This window comes from Pyxicephalus adspersus, chromosome 5, assembly GCF_032062135.1.
Source record: "Pyxicephalus adspersus chromosome 5, UCB_Pads_2.0, whole genome shotgun sequence".
Taxonomy (NCBI): Eukaryota; Metazoa; Chordata; class Amphibia; order Anura; family Pyxicephalidae; genus Pyxicephalus; species Pyxicephalus adspersus.
In genome coordinates this window covers 25,085,877-25,096,738 of record NC_092862.1, presented here as the reverse complement: position 1 = coordinate 25,096,738, position 10,862 = coordinate 25,085,877, and the positions used below count along the sequence as shown (strand labels likewise).

Below are 10,862 nucleotides of genomic sequence, written 5' to 3'. Positions count from 1 at the left end.
AAGAACACTCTTAGCACTTCCATAGACATTAGGAGGGTAAGTAGCAGCAAGGTGCTAGTATTCAAATGAACTTGATTAACCGATCATCATAAAGTGTGACCACCTCTATAAAATCAGGCATTTTGGCTGGTCTGAAATATTCAGGTGTGTGTTAACACAATGCCAACGAGGAAAGACATCAGTAATGATTTAGAGAATCAATTATTGTTACAGTCTAGGAAGGGTTATAGGGTCATTTCCAAATAATTTGAAGTTCATCCTTCAACAATAAGAAAAAGTATTTACAAGTGTAAAACATTCAAGACCGCTGACAATCTTCACAAGAGTGGACGTCCCAGCAAAAAGAGTCGGCCAAAATTCCTCAACAACGATGTGAGAGATAGATTGATAAAGTTATATAAAAAATAAATATTTCAAATTATTTATGATAAAGGTTGTTCTACTGAATCAAAGTTTACTTGACACAGTAGAATCTGCTGAATGCTATTTTTTACCTGAGGTTAGATTTAAATAAATTTTAAAACCCGATATGGACCAGATGATTTTTTTTTATTATGCCCTTATGAATAAAAACCTTGAAATTGAATGTGCACTTTCTTTTTCTAATGACTGCAAAATATGTTGTGGTTTCAATTAAATCATTGTAATTTCATCCACATATGCTCCTTCTTCTTGTCTGGTGCTTACCTAGCTGCCACCCTTTCGTGCACAGCCCAGAAATTAACTGCAAGCAGGCATATCAACAGATGGTAGTCACCACACATCTATTCAAAAGACAGTTTGACTTCAAAATTTCTACAAGATGTGCACAAAGCAAGGCAATGAAACATTTATAAAGTAAGGTAAATCATATTATCATTAGTTCTATTACAAATAGATTTAAAAATAAACTACTTTAAAGAGAACCTAAATGCAACATTTTTGTTTTATATAAAAGGGTAGACAACCCTTATAAAGTAAACATTTTTTTTTGTTAAAGTGCAACAGACTGAATTGGCTGCTCCTTTTGCACATGCCGATCTCAGTATGGGGAAAGAGATGCAGATCACGCGCATGCGCAATGAGATTGTCTCCCTTTGTTTTCCCCCTTTACATCGGGCTATATCACCTGATCCCGCACCTTTGCAGTGCAAGATTGTGTGACTTAGCAAGAAGACCAGAAAAGAAGACAGAAAATGGCAGCGCTCGGCCCCGGGATGAAGAAGAATACCAGGACAGCGCGGGACTGCACCAAAGAAAGGTCCAGCGCCATCGAGGGATCTACGGGAATAAGGGTTACTGTGATTACTTTTATTTTCACTTTAGTTCCGCTTTAAGTATTATCTTGTGATACAGTGGTACAACATATTCTAGGCATAATGCCTTTGATCCAAAAAAAAAAAAAAAAAAAAAAAAAAAAAAAAAAATGGAAAGCAGTTGAGTTGCAAAAGTTCTACTTTAATGTAAATATTCAAACCAAAGTATCTTAAAGTTTTCAAACCTTGTTTCCAAGCAAAGTTTTTTTAATATTACTTTCATAGAGTTGGACATATTCGCTTTTTACCTATGTAGTAGATTTTTCCTGCTTGTGGTGCTATGAAATGGTTTTGCTTCTTTCTCTCAGATCAAATCTCGTCTGAAGTACACATTTTTAAAGTCTGGCTAAACTTAGTTTAAATTAGCTAAAAACATTACAGATGAAAGAAAACACGTGTCTTGTGTGCAAAGCCTTGTTTTCTTTAAAACTCAGCTGCAGCCTGTCCACTGTGAGAGTGAGATTTTTGCTGAGGAAGAAGTGATCCCTTTGCAGTAGTCAAATGCATCACAAGCGGACACAGAGCCAACACTCCCCAATTACTGGGGAGAATGAGTTTTGCTGTGCAGTGATAGGTTTTACTTAGCAAAATAAAAGTTAGACCTCTTAAATGAGGCAACTGCTACCACACAGAGAGCAATGGTACCATCCTGCTGCTGCTGGCAGGAGACAAACTTTTCTATTCAGGCTGTGGCTGCTAAGACATTTACCAATTAGAAAGTACAGTATTTAGATGATTTAAAATTTATGTTTATTTGGGTTTTAATTGGGGGTGAGGTCTGTTCTTACTGCGCTTTAGTAAATAATCCAGAAATCCTTACATATAATGCAAAAATTATAAAAGGAAAAAATCTTAATTACCACTGCCATGGGAGAATACTGTTTTTAAAACTGTTAACAGCCTGGCTGTACATAGCATGACTGCCTATCACCAAAATGTTTACTTGATATGCTGATGAGAAAAATGGAACATCTATTTCCTTGTCCCAGGTTAGTGACTCTGAAATTATTTAAGTCAAAAAACACTGAATGACAGCTGGGTACTTACCATTTTTTAGAAGGGGAAATCCGAAATGGAAGACTAAATGCATCCATCACAACATTACACATCATGATATCTATGTGTCTCATGCTCCGTATACATTTGGGATTGTACATGGTATCTATTTAAAATTGCCATGCATGGGAAGCTTCAGAATAAAGAAATCACAATATGCACTTGCCTAATATATGATCCACGTTCCCTTTAAATTGTGTGTTGCAGCTAACCCAGAAAAGTTAACGGGAAATTAATTAGATCTGTGGTCTTGCAAACACTGAAGTCTTGATCTATAAAGAAATCCCAAACCAATTTAATGTTCTCGGTTTTGTCAACCTAGCATTTTCTGACCTTATTTATCGAGCATCTCTCAACTCCTAACACTAGCCTCGGCAGATTTTTATTTAGTTAGAAATTCTGTGAACAGATAGAAATCTCTTGTGGGGCTGCGTGTTTTCTTCCCAGCCTGGAGAGAATTGTTTGAAGATTTAGGCAAGACTGCAGGTGACATAAATAAGAGATTTGAATGTGAAAAAATGACTGCATAACCCTTTTATATTCATGAATGTGCATTTCACAAGCCTCTTTCATGTACCAAGCTTGCAAGTCAAGTAGAGAATGTTATATATATATATATATATATATATATATATTATTGTTTAATTCTTGGAAATTTTTGTTTACTTGCAAACATATGCATTTCCTACATTTTTTCAATCTGCTTTCAGTATAATTTTTTTTACAGTTATAGCCACTGATGGACAAACATAATTGTAATCAGTCAAAATGCAGTCATATATAGGCTGACATAGTATACTACACCAAAAGCAAAAAAGATAAAACTGTCCAAATACCTGTATAGGAAGCATAGCATATTAACATTATGAAAACCTAAATTTAAAAAAATAGGCCAGTTCCTGAAATACAATCCAGTGCTCTGTTAGGAGAAAGGTTGTAACCAAAAAAAAAAGCCTTGAGCATCTCATTATATGACCCTGAACTACAATTATCAAGAGCTGGTCTTTAAGAGATACAGAGATCTCATCATCAGTCAAATATATGACAATGGTAAGACTAAGAGCTGATCTGATTCCTTATAATTGTTTCTATTGTTGCAATGCTATTGCAGTCCATAATAAGTACCACTAAGAAGCGAGGTTGCAAAGAAAGTCCAGCAAGTCCAGTAACCATTGTCCTACCTAGAAGACCCTTGAAAGCCTTGGCAAAAGAAAAAAAGAAAAATAATACATTTTTTTTTTTAGTAAAAAGGCATTTACCCATTTGCATTATAAGTTTGCTACATGATTGCAATCGATGTCAAGAGATCATAGTTAAGCTATTTAAATTTCAATATTTTGGGGAAATGTTATGTGAAAATACAGAAGATTGTGGTTTACACAGTTACAACTATATTCTGAGCTGTTAATATAGGTGTATGTTAGGGTTTCAGAGATTTTCCCATGTCACAGGTACAGACATAGATGCCTTTAACAATGCAGACAATACTTGTGAGCAAATATGAGTTTAGCAGCTGTCCATCATCAAAAACTTACTGAGCTACTTACATATAGAGCAATATAAAGGAGTCCTTGGTATTAGGAAACTGAAAGCAATTTAGCCTAAATGTTTTTCTGCTTGTTAAAAAATGATAGGAAATAGTACAAAGGATGTGTATGTAATATGTCTATGTTTGTAATACATTATTGATAAAAGCCTACCAATCTGTTTACGATATTGATCCACTGGTATTCTTGTAGCTGAAGCATCTTTTTTGCCCATTTCTCTTCGCTGCTGTAGGAGAAAAAAAAAATTAATGTCAAGGTAATAAACAACAACAATGGATGGATGGATACAGCAGACATGGATACATTTAAATATATGTAAAAATCCAGTACAATCTATATTCTTAGACTTCACATACCAGGCTAATATATTCTTATATTCAAAATACGGAATTGTTCTCAGTACGCTCTGCAGGTCACTGATAGTAATTTGGGAAAAGTGGTAATGTTAAACTAATTTTCAGATCTAATCTTTGTTTTACGTCTTTGTCCCATTGGAATATTCTTACATCCCCTTCTAAATCTAAGGCTGCATACATAAGTGCAATAATTGTCGTTGGAATTTTCGATCCTTTCCAATGCCAAAAGACTGAACGATGCATGAAGGAGTGCCGCTCTGCTCTATGGCGAGGGGAGGGAGGAGAACGATGGAGGCCCACCCTGCTGCGCTCTTCCCCCTTCACTTTCATTATGATCGTTTGACGAATTAACGACAAGCATTGTACACACGCCAGATTCTCATCTGGTATTAGCCCCGATGCGATTATCGGACAAGAATCATTGGACATGTGTACCTAGCCTAAGACAACAGAAAGCAGGAAAACATCCATTAAAACCAAAGGGAAGTCCCTTCTGTGAGCAGAACCAACCCATGGTTAGGCTACGCACATAAAATAATTGTTGAACGATTAATGACTGATCGTTCAAAAATCGTTTCACAAAAAAAGTGCACAATGACAGGCCCCAATGCCGATGAATGTAGCTGGAAACCAATGACCACCCTGGCGGATCCGTTTGGACAACGATTGTTCGCTATTGTTCATAGATTGTTCAGAGGTACACCTTTTCCAGTACACGTCACTTCCTGCATCGTTCAAATGTTTGTAACTAGTGTATGTACATAATTGGTGGATTATATTTAAACCATTGTATCGTTTTACAGCATGTACAGAATTGTGCAATATACATCCGTTCAAAATATTTGTGAATAATCGTTGATCTGTCATTAGTGATTCGTTTTCCAACGACAAATAATTGCACGTGTGTACCTAGCCTTAGAGCCTCCCAACAACATATATTAAAACAACAAATAGGTTAGATAATGTTTTAAACCCCATCCAAAACTTTTTTATTTTTTATTTTGCCAATTTATTATGAGGCTATGAATAAACACAACATTTTTATATGGTGGAAAGCCTCACTATACTAACCTAGTCTTTGAGAATTTCTCCAAAAATCTGATTGAAGATACAGTAAACGAATTCTGTGAAATTTTACAGGAACATTGTGTTAAAATTTTCTTTTAAAACATCAGCACTCTACATACAATAATATGTCTACACCTGTTATACAATAATTGAATTAAATCTACACGTCGCTAATTTAACATTTGTTATATGTAATAACCTGCTAATGTTAACTTAAAATATAATAATCATATTTGTTGTAAAAGAACAAAATGTTTAACTTTTTCTTTATATATGTGTGTGTGTGTATATATATATATATATATATATATGATAAAATATTAAAAGGCGATTCTATCTAATGGCATTAAAAAATAGCAGTGAAGTGAACATAATTATAACACAGTACAGCATGAGGTTAAATAAGGAGGATTTGAGTAGCTCTTCGGAGATTCAGACGATTGCTCATGTTGCCTGCTGTATAATCCCATTAACTGCCACTGGCTTTTCCCGATAACCATTTATTACAAAATGTAGCTACTGAAAGATCCTTAGACTGTAATTTTAGTCCTGCCAATAAAATGCTTCCAAGTGGGTGATGACAGTATTCCTTCTGTTATTATATTTTTAATGTATATCTGTTACACTCGCTACTTAACCCAAAATCAGCAGCCTTATTCACCGGCAGCCATCACGCTGTCAGGATCTAGTACATCTGACACTGATAAAATGCTATGACTTTTCTTTGTTCTTAAAAGCTACATAGTAATCATTATTCATTTTTATAGCTCTGATGGTAGGAAAAAAAAAAAAAAAAAATCCCCCCAAAGATTCCAACCGAGACATTAGCACGTACAGTCACAATGCCTAATAAGCCAGCTATCTGCATAAAAGATCAGTCACACTTTGCCATGATAGATGGAGGAACAGAGCCTAGATTAGCCTGTACAAAATCAAGACTGTTTTCACAATGCCCATCCTCGGGGAACATTGCTCATCACCTAACCTCAGAAAGAATATGTACATCCCTTAGGAGAAGCCTTGTCATTGAAACTTAAACTGGAATATGGATTAGCTCAAGATGATGTTTATTACTTATTAATCTTTCTGTGGCTGTGAATTACAGTTGTATATTAATACTTCAAAAGGAGAGAGGTTTGACATTTTTGATCTATTATGAATAGTCTATTTTTTAATAATGTGCTGTTTTGTTTTGTTTTTTACTGGTAATCACATAATACACGGCTCACAGTTTCTTAAGGAAGACACAAAATCAGAGGTGCAGATGAATGCATTTATTAACAGAATATATTATCTATTCAGGTTGAAAAAAAAAGTAGATACATTTTGTATGTAATCCTTTTTATAAATGAATTCTCATTTTATAAAATCTGAAAAGACAGAATAATAACTAACATACTATGAACATTTTCCTTTCTTCATAAAATATTTTAGTTGTGTTCACAATAAATACATCTTCACAATAAACAGCTTGAACATTACTGTAAATGAGTGGTACAAATCAGTTCACATAGTTTTATATCAAGCAATACAATGTGCACAGCAGCAGTGCTACTGAATTGTTTTTATATATATTATATATATTTATTATTATTATTGACAAATAAAAATACCAATACAATAAAGAATGACGTTTTAAAATGTAATCTATTAAAAATATGTTTTAAAAAAGGTATATATTTTTAATATTAACTATCAAAATAGTCAGCCTGCTCTTCATTAAATACACTCAAAAACTGTTCTAAAAACATTCCCATCTCTTAGATCGTAAGCTCTTCTGGACAGGATCCTCTCTCCTGTACCATTGCATTTATTTTTCTCTCATTTGCAATCCCTTACTTAACGTACAGTCCTGCGTAATATGTTAGCACTTTATATTATACCATTTAACGATAATATTAAAAACAGCAAAAATAAAAATAAATATTTCAGCAAGCCAAAGCCTAGCTAATGGATACTAAAATACCTTTTTCAAAACCTCACTAAAAAAAAAAAACAGACCAAAACCAAACTTATAGTTATATAATACATCATGTCTTCACTAAAGCTTAATGTAACCTTCCAAAATGCTCAGCGTATATTTCTGTAAAAGAAATTGTAGGACAGTACAACATGCCCCACATGTCTGATTTAATACTCTTCAGTAAAGGCTGAGCGGCCGTGGCTCCAGTATATTTAAATGCATTTGTTACAGGCTTACCAGTCCTGCTGAGAACATATGTGATGAGAGGAATTAAAAACACATCTTTTATTATTTTTACCTCCTTTGAGTTCTTGTCAAATGAACAACTTGACTAGGAAATGAATGCTGCAGAATTATAAGCGACGGTAAAGGAATTCAGAAGTGGAACAGCTACAATCTAGGAGATGCAAATCAGTCTTGGCTTTCTGATAAACAAGTGTTGTATGAAAGGTGAAAAAAAATCAAATTACATACAGAAGTGCAGTGTGTTCTTGAAAAGTTTTCCTGAAATAATGTTTCTGCGACTTTCACAATTATTTATTAATTTTTGTGCCACATTTTCATTAGCAAATTTAATGCACCTTGGAAATGACAGACAATGCAATGAGCATCCTTCCTGATGCTTCAGTGACGGTTGAGACAAAATAAAATGTAGGATAAGTGTTCAGTAAGTATTGCGGGTCTGAGCACAATCACTATGCTATGCACCATGGCGCAAATGGCAACCTACATGTATCATTATTAAATACATCTGTCACATACACATGTATAGTTAAACAAGGAAATGGCTTTTAAAATAATGTCACACATTCATACAATTATCTAGCTGATCATATTTGCAAGCATATATGCAAAACTTTTAAAGGACTACTGATTGCTTTATTGATGCAGTAACTGTTCCCATCAGATTATTGTTCTGTTTTTAATCAAATAATTTCATAACAATGTGAATTGCTGAGATAAATTAAATCATTTACAAAACCCAATATTCTTTTTATTATCATCTTTTATGTGGTGACAAAATAACTACTTTAAATGTCCATGGCCACCATGGGTTCTGGAACTCAGTGTTGCACTGCAAGGAATAACGTTTTTCCTATTTACCAACCTTCTTTTTGTAACTTCACCTCCACTTTCCAGGTATAGTGGTTGTTCAAGTCTAAACATAGTGCACTCAGTAATCAGTATTAGAAAACAGACCTAGGCTAACACCTCTCTGCAATACAAGAGGAGGACACTTAAGAGGAATATGGTTATAATTGAAATAGGTAAGCCTGCATGCAGAACCACAGAGGGAGTCATCATTTGCAAGAAAAAATATCTAATAATATTGAGCTCACAAAACTATAAAGAGATGAATACGTGTGGTATTTTTATTATGTTTTAATTAAACAAAGCTCCAGCTTGTCTAAGTGTTCATTCCAAATCTGAGTGTTTTACTGTGCTTGGGGGGTTTCTTCTAATTCTTCAAGGCCCTTCTGTAATAACTATTCTTACCTGACTGGTCACCTAGCTGTCAAATTTTGCATAGCTGCACATGTGCAGCTCAGAATTTGTTGCCTCAGATATCTGGCAATCCCATCCTTCCATCCTGGCCCAGTCAAATAAGATAGCCAAAGATCAGAATGCAAGGAAAAGAAGGAAAAAGATGGCAGCACCTGAAAGGAACTGGGACAGGTAAGAATCAATGGTTTTGGTTCCCATTTAGGTATGGGATTTTTGTCAGCCCAACTCTGTCTTTGACAATTGTTCTGCAACTCATCTGTGGAATGAGCTACTGTACCCAAGTTAAAGTGAGGAAAGTTTGGGACTACTGAAAAGTACCCAAAAAGGACAAAGATGAGGAAGATCAAGATGACTACTGAAAAATACCCACATAGGTCACAGATGATAAGAGACCATGACTGAAAAAGTACCCAAGTCAAAGTTTAGAGAGATTATGACTACTATTCATGTTCACTAGGTAGAGTCAGAGTGATCTACAAGAATGCTAAGCATGATTCATTGTAACATCTGAACAAAATAAAGAGAACCACACATTAAGAACCTTACTGGAGATTGTACAAATGGTCAATGTTGTAAAGATATGTTATCTGCCATGAAGTGCTACATAAAGGAGGTGTGTAACCCTTTGGGATACAAGGTGTATAAATTACCAAATTCATCTTCAGTTGAGGGTTAGGATCCTATCATCCCCTCCATTTAATTTTGGCACATGATCATGGTTCACAAATTTCAAATTAGATTCACAATAGGAATGCTCCATAAAGCTATTATGTTCAGTTGTCGCATGGAGTATTTATGTTTAGAAATTTTATATTTGTGGTATATCCTCAAAATATAGGAGACCACATAAAAAAAAAGACTGACAAAAGAAATATTTCCTAACTGGATATTCTAGCAAGCCATAGAAGTTTGCACTTTCTAAAAGGTCAGGTTAACAACTGGGAAAGGTGAACCTTCACTTGTTAGGGCTGTTTACACCATGTGTAGATGACTATTACTGGAAGTCTAAATGGCAAACAGCAAAAGGTCATTCTAAAAAGCAGTATCCTTTTTATTAAAAAAATAAGTTCCCTTGAATGGGGTGGTTTTCTATCAACTTTAAAGCTCAGGTTGTGAGCAGGTAATAAAATGCTCTGTACTGGAAATTAAAGGCTATGTGCACCTACCCTTTAATCCTATTCCCTATCTTAAATTAGCCCACCCTCTCCTTTCCCACTTGCTGAGGCCTCTGTTTAAATAAATCCTAATTTCTATGGGGCTATTCCACACTAATTCCAGAAATGTATATTGGACAATATAGTCAATAGTGGGAAAAGATCCCGGCTCAGGAACAGAAGAAGTTTGGAATAGAATTTAGACAAATAGTGCAGTTTGTGGATCAAGGAAAGTGTTCAGGAGTAGCAAATCCCAATTAATGGAAATAATGGAGTGGTGTTATTGGTATTTTACTGTGCTCTACCTGTCCTGTCTTTCTGTAGGGTACATGCATGAAGCCGGGGAGCTTTTTTTCCTGACTGTGTAATATATCATTCCATCATTTGCTCCAAGAAGGCACAGCCATGTACATGCAAGGCATTACATGTGTTTTACATGTCCATGCACATACAGTATGCAGTATGGTGTGCACTCTGTAAGTAGTCGAAATTAAAGTGGAAAATTCATGCAGGTCATTATTGCAGAAAGGGAAAGGCAAAAATGCCAAAAAATTCCTTTTCACGTCCCCGCAGTAATTGAATCTTCCACGCAGGCTCAGCCAATTAAAATGGCCAAAAATCGCAGAGAGGAATAGAAAAGAGAAAAAGATGGCGGCGCCCTGCAAGGGAACAGGGACAGGCGACAGGGACAATGCAGGGGTTAGGGACAGGGACAATGCAGGGGTTAGGTATGCTTTAAGTATTGCATTCTTCTATGCCTGTACTCAAGTTTACACATTTACACTTAGATTTTGGACAACCTCTTGTGATGGATAAGGAAGCCTGTAGAAAATAAAGGCCATTTCTTGTTCCACTTACATTTCTGACCTGGTAAAAAAAAATACTCCCCTAGCCGCTTTTTCCTCTCCTCCAATGAC

At 35.2% G+C, this 10,862-nt stretch overlaps 1 protein-coding gene across 6 annotated transcripts in view; it reads right to left on the bottom strand.

The window, feature by feature from the left end:
- Positions 1-10,862, bottom strand: part of TRIQK (triple QxxK/R motif containing) — an 81,061-nt gene that overhangs the window by 37,188 nt on the left and 33,011 nt on the right. For 2 of the 6 annotated variants that reach the window (XM_072410921.1, XM_072410924.1), the window contains exons 3-4: positions 5,326-5,378; positions 4,052-4,124 (exon numbers count right to left, since the gene is read on the bottom strand). In XM_072410921.1, coding sequence (XP_072267022.1) covers positions 4,052-4,112 — 61 coding nt within the window. In that variant the 5' untranslated portion in view covers positions 4,113-4,124; positions 5,326-5,378. The remainder of the gene's footprint in view (positions 1-4,051; positions 4,125-5,325; positions 5,379-10,862) is intronic. The other 4 variants (XM_072410923.1, XM_072410925.1, XM_072410920.1 and 1 more) reach the window with 2 other exon arrangements.